This window comes from Cebidichthys violaceus, unplaced genomic scaffold, assembly GCF_023349555.1.
Source record: "Cebidichthys violaceus isolate CVI_PGR_0920_01 unplaced genomic scaffold, fCebVio1.0.p SCAF_1, whole genome shotgun sequence".
Taxonomy (NCBI): Eukaryota; Metazoa; Chordata; class Actinopteri; order Perciformes; family Stichaeidae; genus Cebidichthys; species Cebidichthys violaceus.
In genome coordinates this window covers 15034679-15057851 of record NW_027176262.1, presented here as the reverse complement: position 1 = coordinate 15057851, position 23173 = coordinate 15034679, and the positions used below count along the sequence as shown (strand labels likewise).

The following is a 23173-nucleotide window of genomic DNA, read 5'->3' as shown; positions in this document are numbered from 1 at the left end:
AGAGTCAGGGCCAGCACGGTGAGAGAAACAGGGGGACACATCACTCTCCCCCCCACACACACGCTCACAATTCGTTGAGCAACTGTGTGTGTGTGTGTGTGTGTGTGTGTGTGTGTGTGTGTTTGTATGTGTGTGTGTGTGTGTGTGTGTGTGTGTGTGTGTGTGTGTGTGTGTGTGTGTGTGTAGCGATGTGTGTGTGTGTGTGTGTGTGATTCCTAAAAAAACCCACAGCGTGTCCCCCCCTTCAGAGCGCAGAGAATGCACTGCACAGGCGCAGAACGCAGCTCGGTACTGGTGAAGTTGAAAGGCACTAAGGCAGCCGAACCGAACGACGCGCTGACACTTCCCAGCGGACAGCCGCCGCTGCAGCCTCCAGACTCCCGCTAGAGAACAGGCGTTTTCTAAAGCACGTGCAAACCGCTGTGTGGGAAGAGGAACACCCCGCTGTTAGCAGGACAGGGCTGCGGTGCACAGGGATGGATTTAAGCAGATGATAGCTGACTGCATGAGGTACAGTAGAGACGCGCCTGGGCTTCTGATAGCTGCGCTGTAATTTCATTATCTGCTGATCATCTGCTGGCTTGTAAACATGGCGGGTGTGATAAAGAGACGGGCATCACTGGACAAGAGGGATACAAAATAGACTACCGTGTCAGCCGAGTGAAACAAGCGATGATTAGTCCACTGAACTCCCACGGCTCGACAATCTGATATGGAAGATTTTAATCTGACAGTTATGGGCAGAAAGCGGCGGAGGGGCCGAGCAGGAGTGTGAAATAGGCTGAAGTGGACCAGCAAATTATAATATGCTGTCTTTCTTTTTGTTTTCTGTACATTTCTTATTGCGTTTTGTTCTTTTTTGTTACACATTAGACCTGCATTCTTGTTGTTATGTAACATCATAATTAAATGTAAAAAATAGTGTTCTTATTTACGGATGAAACCTATTTACATTAATTTATGATAATAGGACTTTATCTTCACCACATTATTATTACTATTATTATTAGTAGTAGTAGTATGAGTAGTAGTAGTTGTTGTTAATGTATTGCTTAAATATTGGCAAGTATTAGCAGATGGAACTTTGAACTTAATCAAATAATACTAATATAAAAAAAAAATCGAAAGAAATTGTGTAGAGGATGTTGCTGAAAGGGTTCGTAATTATCCTAAAGTAGTCCTAGAAGACATTGGGTATTCGGCCTATTAATTGTTTCCATGGAGCAACATTGGAAAGCCATGCGTGAGGGGCACTGAAGTCACTGTGGGAGTTTCTGAGAGTGTCCATTCTTTGAAAAAAACATTTCAATGTTGTTATATGAAATGCCAGACCTCGGTTTTAATCTATGGCGCTTTTCCAAAAAAGTAATTTCTGTTCCAGCCTGTAGTGAATTTAAAGTGAATTGTAATTAAATACCGTCACACTGTGCAGTTGATACGATATGTTGGAACATGTGGTTTATTTAATGAGCTTTATTAATGTATTCATCATCTAATATTTTTTGTTGTCTAGACTGTGGAGCCTCTCCTGTTTATGCCCAGGCCTTTATGCGTCAGAGCTGCAGACACAAAATGGCGGCAGATTGAAATGTATTACAGCTGTCTCAGTTAACACGTCTCATACAAACACACACACACACGTTTATTTTTCAGCTTTTCGGGATTGTTTTGGTTGCATTTGTCATTGTAAGGTCAGCGCTCTGCTTTCCGCAGCCTCCTGGAGAGGACGTGAATAATGTGGTCAGTGCCGAGTGTGATGTATGTACAGACCACGTGACTTCCACCTATGTGTAAAATAACAGTGGAGCTTTACATAAAACATGCATTCAAATGTTCAGTCAGCATATTAAACAGCACTTTAGAACAGAACTTCAGTTTTCAACTATTTATTTTGACTTGTTGCGTTGTTAACAGGGAATAAAATGGCAGAGTGTGTGAAGGGATATGTTTTCAGACTGAGTGTCCAGAGAGACAGAAACAGAATCAGGGTTCTGGCTTGGGTTGCTTAGTTAAACAGCACCAGTGAAAGTCACAGTTTCACACTGTAAAAAAGGCTCTGTGGTCACTTCCCTGTCAGCCCTTATCTTTATTAGCGTTCACAAATGTCTCCATCGGTTTACAGTGGGCGCCGCCTCTCCACTTTCATGACTAAGAGAGTGGCCGCTCTGTGTTTACAGGCCCACATGCAGCCCTGAGCAGTGAACAGCTTTCAGGGGCAAGCAACAGGTACCATACATGAGGTGGACTTTGGGTATCATTGACTCAATTCTTCCTAAAGATTGGTAGTTAGTATAATTTAGAACACCATTGAGCTATAGGATAGTAATGAGAACTTATGGTCAGTGTGAAAGACAGTAACTGAAACATTAGAAAGACAAACTATAGTCGGAATATGAAGTATGTCCATGTGAAGTGGAGAAATTCTTATAATTCTTATAAATTCATGTCAGACAAGAGCATTTTTGTTGCAGTAAATGTTTGGGAAATGTAGTTCCAGCCTTATGCGTAGCACTCAGAAAACAGTGTGTTCAGTCTGGAGCCGGGTGACACCCTGGAGAGTCTGAGGCAGACGTGAAGCTTGGAGCAGCAGCAGCCAGATGAGACAGATGTGGGGTTATGAAGTCGTGTGGAAGACAATCTGCAGTGGTTCTGAAGGTGTGAGAGACAGGAGGACCTCTGGCTGTCAACATAATGACAAGGATAAATACATCCTCCATTTCTACTTGCACTAGTTTCACCAGATCTTTTCACTACTTAAAAAATCTCAACCATATAGTTTGGAGCTGTGTGTTTAATTCAAATGAAATTAAAACTACCCTAACCCTAACCCACATGACTTCTCACATGTAATTGTACTTTTAGTTAACACTGTTGTGTTTGCAGGAAGTGTGATTTACGGATGAGACTTTTTCAGACTTCGTGTTACCAATGTTAGATGTTAACTTGCTGACTACCCACCATGGTCATGGAGCTACATGAGAGAGGAGGTGCTGGGACTAGATACTGGATGAGACCGTACAGCTCAGTAAATTTATAGCAGGATTTTGTGACCTCTTCATGCCTAAGAGGAGCACATGAGTAAATGTGTGAAGTTTGCCCAATTGCATCATGGGATGCAATGAAGGGTGTCCACAATGAAACAGAGTTAACCTTTTGACCTCGATGCTGAAGGACTCATTATATTCATTATAATATTCTGCAGACCCTAAAACAGATGGAATCTAAATAGTGACTTTGTATTGCCTTTATTTATACTGATTATATCTAAAATAGTTGAAATCAGATTAGTGATTTTGTATTGTTCATATCTTAATCTGTGTGAATTTATTCTGTCCATATTGAATCTAACTATTGCAACATAAAGTGTAGTCAGGTGAGTGTAAGCAGCAATATTTCAAATATTAGAGGTCGCAATTTACAGACCATGTTGACAATAACCATGATATTTTAGATAAAATATTGATATCATGTTTATAATACACATATGATAATACATAATCCAATGCCTCTTAAATCATTTTATATAGACAGTTATAGTTACAGACTCCCTACATTCATGTTTTGAGTGTAATTTATTTTCTGAAAAAGAGATAAAATGCACAATACACAAAGTGAAAGATTAATTTGACTGAAAGCATTATTATCATCATTATTATCAAATTTTGTTTGTTTTGTTTAAAAATAAATATATTATTTGAATGCTATTGTCCTATTGTGAAAGTCTGATATTGTGACCGCCCTATTTCAAAACTTGGTCTTCAATCCAACATTCTACGTCCAATAATATAACTCCTTTAAATACTACTTGGCTCAAGTTAACAGAATCAACCGTCAAGCAACTTCGCCAGACTTTCTTACTAACAGCAGCAACTGGTGGCTGGACGTCCAATCCAAACAAATGACCTGTATTTGTATTGTACTTGTATTACAAACATACTGTATGCTGATGTAGCTGAGACCAGAGGACAATATTTTGCAGGATTTTATGTCCACATTTGACACTCAAGTATTTTTTTTATTCTTCAGTTCAGTTTATGAATGCAATTCAAGTAAAACATGTTTAGTCTAAACATATGTGACACAACAGTAAAATATTAGATATTTCAACTTACATTCAAAAACCTGTTGAAAATTTGTGAAAATGTCCAACATCTGCTGGGCTGCAACATCCACATTTGACATCTATATTATTTACATTTACATTAAGCAGAGGATGTAATACAACTATCTGTTGCTTTCATATACAAAATAAATAAATTATAAGATTAAAAAAATGTCTGTTAAAGAGGCAGAATTATGAGCTGGTACCTAGATTTACTATCACCGAGCAGGAGGGAAATATGTTAATGATCAAACATTTGAAGGATTGAAGGATTGAATGAATATATTTCTTTAGAAAAGAAAAGAAAAGAAATACAGAGAAATCATCGAAATACAATTTTTCACAGGCAAGTCAACATCACAATTCTTTTCAACCCTGCTGATACAATGCTTTTTATTACGTATTACATATCATTATTACATAGTTATATAATTTATAATTTTGCCTGTATAAAAGCTAATTTTCTGGTAAAATTAATGTAGATGAATGTAGTATTTGGTAGCTTCGAGTCTATTAGCTCATGCGTACTCTCCTGGCCCGAGGCCAACAGCCCCTCACACTCATTGAAAAAGGGCAGTGCAGCAACTACACACACATGTAGAAGTCTACAGGCTATACTGAATATGTGTGTTTGAGCTGAACTTGGCACTGACTAATGGTGCATTTCTACAGTTGCTATGATAGGAGGAGATTCATAGTCTACATCATATGTTCTCTCTGCTTTCACAGCTACTCACAGATAACTCTGACAGCTGAGTATTTTTCTGATCCTGCAGAGATGCTGCAGGAGAAGCTTTCGGCTGTGACGGATGAATGTATGAGCCGGGTCCAGTCTGGTGGGGAGACAGATCTCCTTCCAGACCAGTCACGACTGGGCCTCTCCACAGCTCCCACCAATCCCAGCTCCAGTGAGCCCGACCAGGTACACATGGAGATCCTTGGGTCCACTTGGCTGCAGCTTGTAGACTGTAATATGGAGGGTCGATACTCCAGATAGAACTTAATTTAAATCGAATGACAAGGGTAAATGGTGCATCATATCAATCAGCTCTTTGATGAATCCTTTTAAGGTGTCAAAACAAATTAAATACTTCAATAAGTTGCAGTAAAAAAGCTGGAGTGGATATTAAATTTGACATGTACTGCAGATGATTGTATATGTTACTCTGTAGTGTAATTATATACATTATTTGATACATTATTTCTATGAGGTTGTGGTGATGAGATTTGGTTTGTGTGTGAGTGTAACAGTGATTCCCACTCTCTTCCAGAACATTGAGAACATTAAGGTTGCTCTTCATGAGAGGGAGCTGTGGAAGAAGTTCCATGAGGCCGGCACAGAGATGATCATTACTAAAGCAGGCAGGTCAGTAAAGCAGCGAACACACCATCCATCAGTCACAGTGCAGTCCAGGCCCAAAGATGGGAAAATGATTAGTTAGTTCAAAAAGAAAAGAAAAACATGTTTCTAATGCACCACCAAAAAGTAAGATCACATAGAAATGTATATGTGCTTTTCTATTAATTCCATTATTATAAATGACTTTACCAATCAGAAGTATTCAGATCGTTCACGTTAGTAAAAACTGTAAAAATACTGTTACAAGTAAAATCCTGCATTTATAAGTAGCAATAGTAAAATTATTTGTTGTGCACAATTTGTTGAGTGTTCTTCCATTATATATTTCATATTTATTTAATTTTTAGGTTTTCATTGTTGCTATGTTAATTAGTACAATGGATAACTTTATAAGATGATCATATGTTTAGTATCGATCGTGTGCCCTGGTGCCATGCTTATTCACACTCACACACACACACACACACACACACACACACACACACATACACACACACACACACACACACACACACACACACACACCGATGGCACGGCCTTCGGTAGCAATTTGGGGTTCAGCGCCTTGCTCAAAGACACTTCGACATATGTTATTAGTCACATTATTGTATCAAAAGCTGCTCATATTCTTCATAAGTTTGTGGAAAATTAGAAAGAAAGTGATATTTAAGTGATTGATTTATTACACAAAAAAGAGTCTCTTGGCTTTCTGTGGTAACAGTAACATATAGCAGTTCTAACTTTTACTTACAGAAAGAGACAGAAAGTTCCTGCAGCAGTGACTACATAATTGAAAACACAAATGACTGCTCGGCTTGTTGGACTTAATGCGACCTGAGGATTAGATAGTGAGGCCTTTGGACATTAACCAGAGAATGAGTAAATTCTCCGCCTCTCATTCCTCATGGGATGGTTTTTTTTCCAGTAAAAAAATGTAAAAGGTCACCACACTTTTTCCTTAATGCTGCATAACCATAAGAGATGGGCTTTCCCTTGTCCAGCTGATAAAGTGGGCTCTGAATCCTTAAAGCCCTTTGAAGGGCTGTGCAGTGGTTCAGCTGTGCAGCTGTGCTGGGAAACCTGTCTGGGTTTACCTCCAGTACTGTTAGTCTGCAGCAGACATGGTCACACCAATATGGGCTCCGTCCTCCAGAAGCAGAAGCTCTGAAGATGAACTCGCACTAAATGATATCAACACCACACTGAATTATTCAAGTATGTTATGAGTAGTGCATTCAAGCTATGTTAGCATGGCAGAACGCACTTGGTCATGTTGAAATGTGAATGTTGTCGTCGCCCAGTGAAACACAGTAATGTTGCATTAAATCTGACATTTGAGCAGATCATTCTGTCAATCATAGCATATAAATATAATAATTAATTTCCAGTGATTCACCAAAAATGTTTCAAATATTAATCACAAAGCAGACAAGAAATGGTAACAAAATAAATAATCTAAACCAGGCTCCAATTATCTTAGAGTAAGTAATAACTTCTGAAAGTCTAATCTGTTTGATTCTGTCCAATCAGGGCAACAGTGACAGATTTGTCTAGTAATCAGAGTCAGATGTTAAATCATGAAACAGAAGCCAAATTATTTAAGAGATTTAATTATTTATTTGATAGCATCACAAACTAGCCCAGATAAAATAATGACAAAAATGTGTTCTGCTTGATAAGGAACAAAATATCTGGGGAGAAGCGAGCCATAGTCAGCCAAGCCTTCAAATCATAAATCAAACAAGGACCTACAGCCAGAAGCTGAACTGAGGCACAGCAGCGCTTCGAGGTAAATGCTACCACTAGTCAGTGCTGCCAATGACAATGTTAACATGCTGATGTATTGCAGGTATAATGTTTACCATCTCGAATAAGCATATTCAAACAAAGCAATGTCCGTTTAACCATAGGCTGGGTTTGTCTTTGTGCTGTACGTCGTTAGATGAGCTGATTTTTTTCCTTCTTCAATGGTTTCATTTGATTTTTGAAGCCCGTTAAAGTACACCTTTCTAGTATTTCACCAGAAAAAGCAAAGATCAAAATAAAATCAGAGGAGAGTATTGTATCTCTTTACATTAATAACATGGTAGCAGCATTCACAATGGGTATATCTGAGTGCTAGCAGACTGAAATGTATAAAACAGGGTAATAAGGGGACAAAAAAACTAAGCTTAATAATGGGGAAACATATTTAAAGATAGCCACAACTATTTAGAAATAATATAGTCATATTTCACTAACAATATGGTGACCTGCTAACAATAAAATGGTGATGTAAGTGCAATATTTGGGTAGATGTAATTAATGTGGTAATAAACTGATAATAATGAGGTAATATAGGTTGATGTTTTTGCCTGCATAATATTTTAAATATCACGTGAAAATTCTTGGAAGTCAAAATTGGTATCATATTATAATGCTGAAATCCATTCTTCCTACAGTACGTACCAAACATTCCCTTTTGTTTCAGGCTATACTGTACAAATGATATGATTACACTTATTACCCTGTTACATACATCTAATTCTAATACTACCCATATTTACCCATTGTAAATTCAAAGCTGTTACCTGGTTAAAACCTCGGTAATTACATAGTATTACTTAATTATTACCTCTTTATTATTAAATTATTACCCCACTTTTGTTATTACCGAGCTGCAATGGAAAGTGCTACAAAAATGATTTTGTGGCAGAAATGTATCCTCTTTTCTATCCTGTTAATCATTTTGGAGAGTTTACCATTTATTTGGTAACCTCTTCAGGGGTCCTGACCCCCACTTCGATGTTCAAAAACACAGGTTTAGATAACTGAAAAACGTTCTGATCTCGGGTCCAGTTGTCCTGTACATTCCACTGTGCAGCTGTGGCTAGCAACAATGACAACGTGTTACATTCAGTATCTTAGTAAAATTACAATAAGACCCAGATTGTAAAGACGGGTCAAGGGGAAAGGAGTCAGTGTGTTCTGTGGATCTGAAGGGTGTTAACTCTGATGTGAGCAGGACTGTGACAGTGAGGGTTGAAATTGACATTTCAATGCCACGTCAAAATGTTAAGTGTATCCTTTTAAACTTTGCGTAATAAATTGCCTGTCACATTAACCTGCTAACAGAAGGGATTACTTCTGTTTTAGATTTTCAGCAGTGTTTCGAAACATTCCTGTTCAGAATGGGTCGAATAATTTTACTTAAAGCAGCTTTCTGGAGAACCGCTCATAAAAACAACTTCACACTCAACGCTGCACTTCCTTTGATCCTCGGCAACACACCTGTCATGACACACAGTAGCTTCGTCACACACCCGAGTCACAGCTACTCGCAGTCAGAAGCACCAGTGAAATAAACTCCAGCGGCAGACTTTACTTTAGGCAAGGTGGACAACTGCCGGGGGCCCCCAAATAAAAGGGCCCCAAACAGCTATAGATTTATGTTTTAGATGTGTCACTATTCTAACTCATTGTACCCCAAAATAACTTACAATAGGCCCCAAAGCACTTACAAAATATGTAACTCAACTGTATACACCTTACTGTGTGCTTGTGCTTCAGAGGACAATATTGTACTAATCCCATTACCTGACAGGAAATGCTACTGGTTATGTTCCAGATTCAGATTTGACAAAGATATAACTTTTAAATTATGATGCATTGTTATTCATTAAAGTTTCCAGCATCATATTAGAATTGAAAGCTCCACCTTGAATTAGAATCAGAACCGTTTATTGCCATGTACGTTACACATACAAGGAATTTGACTTGGTGAATGGTGCATAACAATAAACAATGAACATAATAATAATCAAAACATAATTTAAAAATAGAAAATATTAAAATGTACAATAAAATATGGTGACAAACAAACAGTACTTTAAAATAAGTATATTGTAAAAGTGGCAAGTGTATTTAAATATAGAAAGGCTGTGCGAGGGAGTGTAACGGTACAGACATTGGGTAAATGCTTTTAATTTGACCATTATTGTGTGTTTTATGTTTTTTTAGTGTATAGCTTTTATATATGATGATTTTAATGTAAAGTGTCTTTGAGTACTATGAAAAGCGCTCGATAAATAAAATGTATTATTATTATTATTATTATTATTATTATTATTAAACATAAGTGCACAAGTCTTTACAGCACCACAATGTTATTGGATGGTACCAATCTAAAGGCAAACTGTTAGCTCACCACTGAGGGATGAAGTACTGTTTCAATTTCAGGGGATATTGTGTGGCTTTGGGTTCCTTGGCTCTAACACAGTGGTTTCCACAGTTGGTGCCAAGAGTTGTTCATTTCTATACGTCAATTGTACATTTTTTTAGTTTTCAGTGCATAAAAAACAAAGTGTTGACTACATTTTGGTATTTGTTTAAAAAAAACAAAAAACATCAGAAAAGGGATAAAACATAGAAATCTCGATATTAAAACTGCAGTTAAATATGTGGTTATGATGCAGCCAACATTGGTGGCCTATTAGTCCACGCTTACCAGGTTGCCATAATGACACATTACACACTTTTCGGTTGGTAAGCTCTTTTTCAGGTGCACAGTGGTCAGAAGTACAACATGTCAGAGCAAGCAATGGAAATATTTGTCACTGTATATAGAGCTCAAAGATATTCTCCTCAAATCTTGGTTTTGATCCAAAACCAAATAATACTGCAGTGTATGATCACAGATACCAATATTATTATACAATATATATTATAATATTGTAATATATATAAATGATAATTAGATTTAAAGGGACCCACAGTTGTGACATGTGAGGGGGGTCAGTTCAGAGGTGGCAGGGGAGGAGGTACAGATGCAGAGCAGCCAGGCCGTCATGCAGGGGATCCTACATTTCCCCGACACTCTGAGATGAAACCCGCTCAGTCCACTCCCATGCAGCACCTAGCCGAGACTAGTAGACTTGTTATTGTGAGTGTCATTGTCCAGGCGTAATCCTCCCTCTTCAAAGCACCCAGTGCAGCTCTTCCCTCACTCTCCCTCTTTGTACACAGCCCGTCAAGAGAGCAGCGGCGGGTTGATAAGAGGAATCCGGCGCCCACAATAGGCCGAGTCTACTAGGTTGTGGCGCTTCATCATCCCCCCCAACACTCCTTTTGATCTTGCCGTGGTACTGGAGATTCCCAGAGAGGGAATGGATCACTGGAGGGCCTAAACATGTGGGATTGTTAAGAGAAACAGCTGGCTGGGCACAGAAACACACACACACGCCCTGACACTGATATCATACACACACTCTCCGACTTCCATTTCTCATGCTCCTCTTAAACTCACTCACTTAGTCACACCACCGTATGTATACGCACGCCTTCATGTTGTCTGCCTTTGAAAATCACTTGACTAGAGTTGCAATACCTTTGATTTTTTTTATAGATGTAGCAGATATGCAAAACCGTTCTTCGTCACATGTATGAAACATTATAGACAGCTAAACGACAGGACTACGGTGAAAGTCATTTAGCCTGAGAACAGCTACATATAGACTACAGTAAGAGTGGTCAATACAGATACAATTGAAATGCATGTTATATCCCAATAACAACATATTATATTGTACTATTCAACTAAGAAATCATTTATCCTGCAATTCCAAATTGCAACATGTGGCCCAATATAACTAGAGATGTTAAAGAGAAGCTACACCAGTATCCACGGATTGGCAAAAAGTCAAATGGTTGACAAATTTCTATCATCTCTTTCAATATGCCATCATATTTCTGAACCCTGGACTACAACAGTTGTGCTACTGCAGGAACAAGACAAACACCCAATTACATTTCATTCTCCCACACAATTTTTTACTGCTGTGATTTTTTATTCAAGATTTTATTTTTGTTTTTGTTTTATTTTATTTTTAAAATGTGTATTAAGGCTGTGCACTGACATTGTAAAAAAAGAAACTTCATCTAAGTGAGGCAGTGGAGGTACAGCGAATGGATGAAACCACATTCATTCATTTTACAACAATTGTTTTTCGGTTTAGGATTTGCCTAAATCAGTTAGAGTGAATTACATGTTATGGATTTATTTTGGTAAAGAGTGACAGTTCTTGGGTTTTTAACCAAAAACTATAAAACACTTGTTCTTGTTCACCCACCTCTGAAGCAAAAACAATTAACAAGGCTTTTAACAGTAAAGGGTTAAGATCAGCGTCTGGTTGGTGGATTTAGGATTAGGGTATGTGGGCTGCATTCAAATCACTTAAGGGAAAAAGTGACAGTCCAACTATTTTTAAACCAAACCCCCCCCCCCACAGAAGCATACTAAGACCTTAAGAGCGTATTTGATTCTGGAACCAAGCTTAGTTAGTATTTCTATGTAAGACACATTTTGACTTGACAACATTCATTTGTGTGTACGATCGTGGGGCATCAGGTTTATCTGTCCGGCTGGACAGCTGAAGAGTGAGCAGCAGAGCCCCTCTCTAGATAGTTATGGCCATATTACACAAACCCGAGGGCCACATGTGTTGACACAGGCCTCCGTCTGCTCTAGGCTGCTCTAGTATGGTATGAGGGGAGCCAGAGAAGAGAAGAGGTCTGCTTTGAATGTTCCTCTAAGATTAACCTGTCTTTCAGTGAGGATGATACCGGGACTGATCTCTCCTACTGATTGGATTTGAAGCCTGGGAGAGAGATTTAAATTACCGGCCCTCAATCCCCCTCCTTTCTTTCTTACGTGAGAGAGTATTTACAGTAACATGATCAGATGGTGTCAGGCACTATGGTCCTTTTGAAGAAGAGCATTTGCACCAATCAGTAAGTATGTATATAGGGGTTTTGATGCTACACTATTCTCCCAGAAAGCATGTAAAGCCTTTCATGAGAGTCTTCCAATGTTTGAACTCGTTGCCATGTGCACCACTGACATAAACTGCTTTTTGACCGTAGCCTCTTGTGCAATGACGAGACGGCTATCTAAACTACTGTCCGATCTCTGGTACCATTAAAAACCACTTAGGACTTTATAAGGGGCGCTGAGCCCTTTGCAAAATTTCCTTTGGCGAAGATGGGGTAAAAAAGTTTTTGGTTCCCAGAAGAGGTCAGGAAAGGTAGCTCCCTTCATGTGTTTTATGGCTTTGAGTGCTGTATTAACATATTCTGTCTTGTAGTCTGGAGGCATTTAAAAGATGAAAGATAGAGCATGTTCACATATTTTTTATGGCCTCTCAGTATCAGAAGTATGAGAGGATTTCAGTCTCCTCCCAAATAAATACCTGCAAGGAAACAAATCATTACCAGGTTTTGATTTTGACAGTAAGGACAACATCAAGAAAATTATCTTCCAAGCTTTTTTTCCATCATGTGCTAGGTGGGGTTATTTTTTGAAGAAGTAGGTTTCATCCACTTTATCTTCCGGTCAAGGTGATTTTAGGTTTCAGAGAAGGCAGCTTTTTCCCTACTCTTCTCTCAGTCCCACGATATCTATGGATCCTTCCTCATCCCAATCGCTGAACAACTGAGCAAATCAGATCATCAGTGAGGATACTACACTCATCCTACACACAACTGCTTTTAACTTCCGACCCAATGCTTTCAACGATTGTTGCAGAGTGAAACGTATAGGTCCTTTGAGGAATGAAAAGTTTTATTAATCCCTGAAATTGGTTGCATATGAACAGAGATTCTTTTGAATTTTTGTTTATGGAAACTCACAATCATGTATACGCATTTTGATCAAATCCTTCTGAAAGGTTCCAATCACACAGATTTCTGTTTAGGAATAAGAACTTAAGTCAAAATCAAGTATTGCGTTCATACGAAAGCCAAATAAGAGCATTTCTGACACCTTTCCTTTACATTTTTCAACAGGAGGATGTTCCCCAGCTACAAGGTTAAAGTAACTGGGATGAACCCCAAAACCAAATACATCCTACTTATTGACATTGTCCCAGCTGATGACCATCGCTACAAGTTCTGTGATAACAAGTGGTAAGTTTCCAAATGCAAAGCCATGGATGATTATTGTTGAAGGTTGCCCCGTGGCCTACAACTACAGCCTTTCTCAGCAGCTTAGCTGATTGTAGCTACTTATATAACAAATGCTGAGGCCCGGCGGGTAGTCAACTTACACAGACAGAAACCTTGAGCTGCCATGTTACTTGCTAACCATTATCGCCAGACAAAAACGTTAACTGGATTACAATCAATTATAACGTTTTGTACGATTTTCTAAATTCTTGATATCTACAACATCTGAGCATGGCAACTACTGTATGGTTAACATTAGGGATAGATTATGATGATGATAAAAAAAACTATGGTCAAGGTATTGTCAGTATTGTGAGGCAATTGAAACACTAGTCAAAGAGAAAAAGCTGGTGGACCGAACACAGTATTTCTTAAATTGACCCTGTCTCTGGAGGCAATGACATTGCAGCCCTCCATTCATCAGTATGACATTAGAACTGGCACTCCCACTTTACAAAGGTGGACAAAAAGTTTTGCATGTAGAAGCTGAAATGAATGCAAAAGACTTTTGTTTCTGATCTTGTGGCATGGCCTGCAGAATGTGGGTTCTGGTGTTTCTCAGCGACACCTTGGAGAAGCATAATTAGTAATGATGTATTAGCAGAGGCCACCTCCTTCAAGTCTAAGGGATTAAATACTGTGAGGGTTGAGAGCAGTAGTGTTGTACGCCTCTTTATTGCCACGTTATGGTAAAGGAGACTTGATTCATGTTGCGACACGGACAAATATTTTTAGTGAGCCATGTTAGATTAACTGAGATGTCTTCTTTAAATGTTGAATAGCATTAGCTCTTGTAAACAGCTGAAAACAATATTACATTTGTTTATTTTTTCTTATCACAGCTTCTGCACATTTCTCCCTCTGTTTTTAGGATGGTGGCTGGCAAAGCTGAGCCAGCAATGCCAGGCAGACTCTATGTGCACCCTGATTCCCCTGCCACAGGAGCTCACTGGATGAGGCAACTGGTGTCCTTTCAGAAGCTCAAGCTAACAAACAATCACCTGGACCCTTTTGGGCATGTGAGTACCTGCAGAGTATATTAGTAATTTCTATAACTCAAGACCTATTTAAAGAAAGGGTTAATTATATTACAAAATCGACTGGATTATCCCAATAGTTTTAACATTTTACCCACCAATTTAATTATGAAGATCTGAGAATAAAGCAACAGTTGTTAACACAAGTATACAAATGGTAAAATGGTAAATGGTCTGTCTTCCGACCACTAAAAGTGATTTAACATTACATGTTATCATTCACCCATTCAGACCCATTGCAGGGCTACCATGCAAGGTGCCACCTGCCCATCAGGACTATCTAAGTTAAGTGTTAAGTGTCTTGCCCAAGGACACATCGACATGGACTAGCGGAGCCGGGGATCAAACTGCCGATCTTCTGATTGAAGGACGACCCTGCTGCGACCCTGCTGAGACCCTGCTGAGCCCCTACTGAGCCACAGTGTTGAAACACGGTGTTGCTGTGGCTTAGAGGTAGAGCGGGTCGTCGTCCAATCAGAGCGTCGACGGTTCGATCCTCAGGTCCATGGGCTTGCCAAATAGCTCCCGTAGGGTGTGTATGTGTGGGGTAAGAATCAGTTATGATCCTGCCATCAGAGTACAACTGGGTGAATGACATGTAGTGTTAAGCACTTTTAAGTGATCAGAAGACTAGCTATACAAGTACAAGTCCATTTACTATGAATTGCATTGTATTCCAACAGTTCTGATATTTATCTCTGAATCACTAAATTTGTTCTAATCCATCTTGTAGATGTAGAGATATTTCACCGTATAAGTGAAATGTTTAACCTGCTGGTAGTACTACAGGAAAAGTTATGGGTTCACCAAAGTCAGTAGGATTATTCCTCTGGGCAAGATGGATATCGGTACCAAATTGCAAGGGCAATCCATCCAATGGTTGTTGAGATCTTTCAGTCTGGACCAAAGTGGTGGACCGAGCTTAAGACCTACATTGCCATTCCTCGTGCTAGTGTGGCTAAAAGCAAGAAAAATACCAGAGCAAATCAAGTCCTATTCAAGTTGACGGTCTTTGCAAGAGTGCAAGTGATGAGTGAAGTGAAGACGATCTGCCCTGTAAAATACAGTTAAAAAAAAAAAGCCTACTAATCAAACAAATACAGTAAACAGGGTGAAACAGGTGTAACCTTTTTAGATTATAGAGCTATAGGCGTGAAGTCAAAGCAGTTGTGAAACACTTATTTATTTCTTAAATTCCTTGTGCTCCCAAGGCAATTTATTAATTTCAGCTTTACCTGTCTGGAATACACCTCCAAAACTCTAATATATTGCTGAAATTTCATGACTGGAGGGAACTCTGTTTCGCCAAAAATACCACCTAATGTGAGAAGAAATATACATATTTTTTATATGATACATGTGCAAACTGCAAAAAGGTGTAGTTTTTTTTCAGATTTCTGAAAGGAAGCATGAAAGAAACTGAGGAGGCAGAGGCTGCGTAGTGAGGTGAAGAGTACGACTGTGGCAGTGCTCCCCAGGGGAACTCTGGGATAGCTTGTCTGAAGCCATCCCATCAATGGGCGAGCTCATTAGGTTCATAACCTCTCAGAGTCGTGGCGGGGCCTGCTGTCAGATCGAGTTGAGTGCCTGGCCAGTGATAAGGGCGAGTAATGAGGACAGAGCGAGTTTGAGGCCAGGCAGAGCCCAGATGACGCCAAGATCGAGAGGTGTGTAGTAGGGCAGGGCTTCTCACTGTGGAGTGAAGGAACTCCCATTCAGTACTAATTATACACATTACTGAATGTGTAAGAAATGACTAATTCAACTGTAATTCACACTCTTCTTCTTCATGTTCTATGGTTATTCAGCCTAGTACCCCAAAGAATTTCGTCCATAATGGACAAAACCACCCTTCACAATTTATGTACATTGCCAACCGTCAGTACTAATGCAGGGAAGTATTATGACTTTAATGCGGGAATGTGCAAGCTAAGGTTGTGGAGGTTGGGGTGGTGGATGGATGTGTAGACTGGAAGTTGGATCCCATCACATAAAGTAGTCTGGCGATAAGGTTGGGTCATTACATGTTATGGTAATAAAATAATACTTATTGTGCTTCAAGAAGTCTTCACAAGCACATTTCCATATCATGGATATTAAGGAAGATGAAAGCAAATACCTTCTTTAGCTCTTCACTGATCTGAGGAAGGCTTCCCTGATCACTCCCTTTAGACAGTCACTCAGGAGTCTCCAGTATCACCCTCAAACAACAGCCAGACAGCAGAGCAGACAAAGGTCAACCGAGAGCCTCTTGTGAACCAGCCAATAGCTTATCTGTGTCTCCCCAGCCTGCCTCAGCAACAGGAGCATGTGAGCACAGGGCCAGTCGGTGTTCAACCTGAGCCTAGCACCCTGTGCCCTGTTCAACCTTTGCCTCTCTTTGAGAGACCCCTGGAGGACAGGGCTCCTTGGGAGAGTGTCTGGCAAATGAGGAGGGGAGCCGAAGTGTAGTGCTTGATGCTTATCAGCACTGACGGAGCTGGACTAGGGATGACCCTGCCTTACTGTTGCTAACGCTTCGCTGGGCACAGCAATCGGCTGCGGTGAGCGGACTGATGCGAGTGAGCCGACCTGCAGCCACCCAATCAACCTAAACACTATGCACGCTCAGCACATGCTACCTGCTATACTAACACACAACACATTTAGATTCCAGATTAAGTGTGATGGAGATGAAAAATGCATCGAACCAATTCCAATCTAACAACTTTGCACACGAAGGACTTGATCACAGTGGGGAATTTGGCAGGGAATGGATGGTGGTAACAGGCATACAATACAATGCTAACCATAATATCAAAGAAAGCCATAAACACACTCATTGCAAATAGTCTGATCTTATGGCATGGTTTAAGGTGTCAGACAAGTAGACAGGAATGTCCCTATTTCAACATAGTTCAAGTGCACTGGAAGTTGTTGAGCTGCCAATAAAATTCCCACAATGCAATGTAAAAAACACAAGGTGCAGTGTTCACCAGCTCACAGATTGTGTTACCAAAAGTGACATATATAGCTCCTTTAAGCACTTGCCAATGAGATTTAGAACATTAATACAGCAGCAAACAACTGTTGTAAGATAAAGTGTCCTGAGCATAGAATGAAGTCACACTCTCTGTGTGTTGTAATCTGAGCTTCTCTCATTTTTGGTAGTCAGGCCGGCTGTGTGTGCATGTGAGTACCTCCCTTTGAAACTGTTGGCCCTCCCCGCATTTAAAGAGACTAAAGGCCCAGACACAACAAACCAAAATCAAAGACCTAGCGGAGAAGAAGGCCCACTCTTCAGTCACTTCACCTGTGTCTTGGCTAGCAAGTTGAACTTGAACACACAGCAAAGACTTGGGACACAAATGGGGGGGGGGGGGGGGGGGGGGGGGGGGGGGGGGGGGGGGGCAACAACTAGTGGTTCTGTATATAGAGCCTTTAACGGCATCATGCATGCTTGTAAATCTGCAATTATGCAGTTTACTGAATTTTAGATTAATGACTGTGTGATTTTCACACTGAATAAACATCTATTGTGTTATGGTTCTATGATACACATGTAATGAGGGTAAAAAGTAGTGAGCATTTACTAAAATTGGCATACAATATGGTTACTTATGAGAGCTGATGTGAGGTACATTTTTACACATTTAATTATTGTTTGTTAAAATCGGTGAGAGTTTATACTAAGGGCAGACATTGGGGCAACATGCCATTTCCATGCTTCATACTAATAAAGTACAGTATAAACATTTTTAATCTTTATAGTTTATTTTACAAAGATGGAATCTTTGTGTACATTGTACTTACTTATGAAGTGACCTTTTTAGTGGCAGTCATTTTCAAATGTCATATCACGAAAAAGCTAAGGGTCAATTATTAACATTAATGATATCTGCATTTCATGTAAGTGTTCCAGTTCCAAGGCCTACAACAAAACTTATTTTTCGAGGGAAATGTATTTTCTATTTTGTTTCAATTGACATTGTTAATCACGTGTTTAAAACTGTGACCGTAATCCGATAGAATATCAGTTTCCCTCGAAACGTCATTGAGAATGCAGTTTAGTTGTATGGGAAGGTGATTTTGCTGGAGACAGAGTTGTGCTTGCTTACTCGGCAGGCTTACCGAGTCACTCAAACAGAATTGGGCAATCATCATTGTTACACCTGTGCTTAACCTGCTAAGACAAGTTAATACTGAACACTAATCACTAGGACTAGAGCAACTCATTTAAGTAATAATGGGATATTGTGCAGTTAATTTTTCATGACTTTTACACTATGTACATAGCCTCTAACCTCAAGGGAAATGTGTTGATGAATTGTCATCATTATCATGAGCTTTATAATTCTGTCCCAGGTTATTAACTCATATCGGAGTCTCAATGTTCATTGAATCAATGGTTATGATCTCATTCACTGTATAGTCATTCACTACCAAATGAATAAGGGGCCTATTGTAAATCACAGCCTATGTTGCTGTATGGAAACAATGTTGACTGGATATTCTGGAGAGAATGAGAACAATATAATGTGGAGTGTCCCAACCTGCCAAAGCATACCATAGTTGTTTAGCAGATCTTCTCTTGTTGTCATTACACTGTTAATACATCAGCGACTGTAAAACGTCAACTATGGAATTTAGTGTTTATTTACACTTTAAGCCAGTTAACATTGTCATTGTCTTTGCAAGCTAGTGGTGAAAAACAAATGTGTACTACACGATAGTGGCTGTTAATAGACCGTTGCTTTTAAAAGTTCAAAATGAAACGTGTTATCTTCTCTTCACCTTCCTAGATCATCCTGAACTCTATGCACAAGTACCAGCCTAGACTACACATAGTCAAAGCTGACGAAAACAACGCCTTTGGATCCAAGAACACTGCCTACTGTACTCATGCCTTTCACGAGACAGCCTTCATTTCTGTAACCTCTTATCAGAACCACAAGGTAAAGCAACTATAAAATAAAATGTATGCAATATCCCTAGTTTTACCAATACAAAAGTAACATTTGTTGGTGTCAGCTATTCCTTTTATTGATGAAAGGGGATTACACGCAATCATTTTTCTATTAGAAGGTGAATCACGTTTAACTAACTATAAGAATTTAAATGGTAGTACATGTTTCTAGGTGTAGATTTTTTAAATCTAACTGTTAAAGTGTGCGTAGGGGTGCATGGGTGATGTCAGCTTTCCCATTCATAACAGCAAAGAACCTTGCTGTAATTGCTTCACCTATGCTTTGGTTGATACCAAATAGAATGAAATCTTAAATTAAATATAATTTTCCTAGATCACTCAGCTAAAGATAGAAAACAATCCATTTGCCAAAGGATTCCGGGGTAGTGAAGAAGGAGATCTACGTGTTTCAAGACTACAGGGGTATGTTTACACAAAAAGGAACCAGGAAAATAAGACAGGTCCTGTAGGACCAGTTAGCACACAGGAAGTCTCTCATTAACATCAGTTCTTTAGGAGATTGTTTTTGGTTAAAACAAAAATGATACCTCCCCTGGCAGCCTGATTCCTTTTCTCTTCTGTTGCTGCTTATTGTACAGGAAAGAATACCCAGTGATTTCAAAGAACATGGTTCGCCAGAGGCTCATCTCCTCGCATAGCCACCTAGCAGGGAAGCTCGGAGCAGGAGTTCTCACAGGGCACCCTCAAGTCCTATCCTCTTATCAGTATGAGACTGGGGTTCCTTTGCCTAACTCAGACCCCCAAGATCCTATCTCGAACCACTTCCCTCAGAGCAGAGATCCCAGCCTTCTGTACCACTGCTTCAAACACAGAGGTATGTTCTTAGCTGCTGTTCTTTTAGCTATTGTACAGAATCAGATGTGCCCATTAAGTACTGCCTGGTTAAAATAAAATATGCTGTTAACTATATCCATTTGCAGATAATGCTCGACACCTAGAGCTTGGATGTAAGCGGCCATATTTGGAGACATCGTCTGTGGTCTCAGAGGAGCATTACTTTCGTTCAGCTACCTCTTATGAGTCACCCTTGATGTCTCATCCGTACTGCACCGAGGCAATCACCTCTAGAGAAGCTTGTATGTACGGTAGTATTGAGACAGAGTCTGGATCAGGGGTAGGGGACACAGATGACCTGACCAACTCCTCTTCAATAAATTGCAACATGTGGGCTACAATGCCCTACCCTCGCTATAGCGTGGAAGGTGTCCCGTACCAGCCCTTTACTGCTCACTTTACCAACGCTGCCACAGTCACGCCGGTTGTACCGCACCCCACATCATCCATGGCATCTCGACCACAGGCTGAGTTGGGTGTCTACAACTCAGCTACGGTTCAGCGAGGTCTGCCCGTTATACCTCCTTCATCCTCCTCTTCATCTTGCTCTCCAGCCGTTTCAGGATCCAGAGAAAGGTCAGGCCATCCAACTCTGTACCACAAGAAACCAGGGTCTCCACTCCGGCCTCACAGAGATTTCTCAGCCTATCCAACACAAGGCACTCTATCTCTCCGGGATCCATCCTATCAGTACCAAGTGGGGCTGAGTAGCGCTGGGACTCACTGGACTGATAGCTAACATGGACCACTAGAGGAACCAGTTTTGTCCAATGTACAAGTCTCAAATTAATCAAGGTTCAACACCCCACTGTGGGCTGCTGATGCCAAGCAATGATAATGAACCACAGCCATGATCATTGCCAAAGCCATTTATATCCACGAATTCTCACTGAAGCACTATTACATACAATACTGTGTGGTGAACAGCGGCCGACCCTTTACTTATGCATATTGTAGCAAGTGTACAGATAGGGTGGTTTTTCAACACTCAAATGCAAAGTGCAGGTTTGAGCAACATTTCAAAGTCTATCAGAGGGAGCTGTAAGCTACGCAGCGCTTGGTACTTCAACTGTGGGGGATGAGATCAGAGCCTCAACGACAAATACACAAATGTCAACCCTTGATGACCTAGTCTGTGTGAGTGGACTGACTAGAATATACATTTGATGAGCTGGTTAGTATATCTGGCAGTAGGGTTGACTCAAAACAAATTACAGTGGCCGTGTTTGTCCTGATAAAGAAACACGTAAACCTGTACATCGGTGTTGCTTATTGATATGGAAGATCAATACATTGGTAGTTTGGGTATTTTCATGGCATTTGTTGACAATAAGAAAAATATACAACACCACCAGCCTTGTGAAGTAGGCGGAGCTAAAAAAGTTAACTAACTAAAAAGTTATCACAGCTTTGAGTCCTAATTAGTCATATGTGCCAAAATGAGATTTGCTACTCCTTGATGTATAGGGTAGATGTGTATTGAGTCCAAGTGATCATGTCAGAATATAACGGACTGAAAAGTGCATAGACTAAGAATCTAATACACAAAGTTAAATTACAGTCTTTTACCATATACAGAGTAATTCAATCAAGGTAAAGATGCACCAAAAAAACATCCATTGTGAGAGTTGTTAGTGCAAAAGTCTTATTCAAATACCTTGTACAGGCCTATGCTAGTTGCGTGATATTTGCTTAAGACAAAGCTATACTACTTGTGGTTGTTTGTCAATGGTCCAAACTCATGACTCCGAACTATATTTTAGTGAAACGGGACAGCAACCAGATGCGGGCTTAAAGAACCACTGTTAAGCCATGGTGAGTACTGGAAAAGAGAGCTGCACACAAATCCCACTCCCAAATGACTTACTTGGGGAAAAATGTAAGACTGCAAGTAGAAAACAGCCTGAGCAGGCAGGAAAGCTGAAAGAAAAGGCTCTTGGTAGCATTACATTAAGTAGAGTTTGAACTTGCATTGACAAGGAAAGATAACCTGTAGGATATGATGGTGATCCCTGATGCATTTGTGCATTGTCCCTTTATTTCATGTTTCATTCTAATATTTTTGAATATATTGACATTTTTGCACACCTGATAAATAAACATTTTCTTACCTCTAATTGTTTGCTATATTTAATTCAAGACCACCATTGTACTACATTACATAACACTCACTTTAAAACGAGATTATAATAAAATCCATTCTTAAATTGTTTTGTTAATGTCGCAAAGTGTAAACGGTTCATAATCGATATTTGTTGTTTGTTTTATGGATATATGAGAAAATGTCACGGGAAACTGCAAGCTAAGATTAGCAAGGTTTTTTCTTGCACACTTTCAAACATACAGTACATACACACACATTCAAACATACAGTACATACACACACATTCAAACATACAGTACATACACACACACATTCAAACATGCAGGACATACACACACATTCAAACATACAGTACATACACACACATTCAAACTTACAGTACATACAAACACATTCAAACATGCAGGACATACACACACATTCAAACATACAGTACATACACACACATTCAAACATGCAGTACATACACACACATTTGAAGTATTTGTTTGCCTGCAGTCATGGAAACAGTAACATGCCAAAGCTGAACATTTCAATTCAACCTTCTCTCCTAATTAAATAATAAATAAACCTATAATGCTAAAAATACTCTACGGTGACATCGTTGCCACTTAATTTTTTCTTCAAAAACATTTCTGTTTTTCAGACGTCATGGTCCAGAAGTATTTTGGTCAAGGAATTCTTACTGCAACCGTGTCCCCACAAAAAAAAAAGTTGGCATTGTATATGTTTGACTGTGGTCAGTGTGAGAGCGAGTCAATCAGAGGATCGACGGTTCAATCCCCGGCTC

General features: G+C 39.7%; 1 protein-coding gene across 1 annotated transcript; it reads left to right on the top strand.

Moving 5' to 3' along the window:
- Positions 1–364: 364 nt before the first annotated feature.
- Positions 365–22396, top strand: tbx4 (T-box transcription factor 4). The gene is made up of 9 exons (XM_068723745.1): positions 365–510; positions 4879–5024; positions 5374–5468; positions 13284–13403; positions 14314–14461; positions 19261–19413; positions 19759–19847; positions 20024–20259; positions 20366–22396. Exons 2-9 carry the CDS (start codon positions 4881–4883, stop codon positions 21016–21018), a joined length of 1638 nt encoding a protein of 545 aa, XP_068579846.1. The 5' UTR covers positions 365–510; positions 4879–4880; the 3' UTR covers positions 21019–22396.
- The last annotated feature ends 777 nt before the right edge of the window (positions 22397–23173 follow it).

Excerpts from the sequence above, each read along its gene's own strand:
- tbx4 (XM_068723745.1), top strand. The coding sequence starts at position 4,881 with ATGCTGCAGGAGAAGCTTTCGGCTGTGACGGATGAATGTATGAGCCGG. Across the intron at positions 13,404-14,313 it reads AAGTTCTGTGATAACAAGTG|GATGGTGGCTGGCAAAGCTG; the intron begins GTAAGTTTCCAA and ends CTCTGTTTTTAG. Across the intron at positions 20,260-20,365 it reads CCACTGCTTCAAACACAGAG|ATAATGCTCGACACCTAGAG; the intron begins GTATGTTCTTAG and ends ATCCATTTGCAG.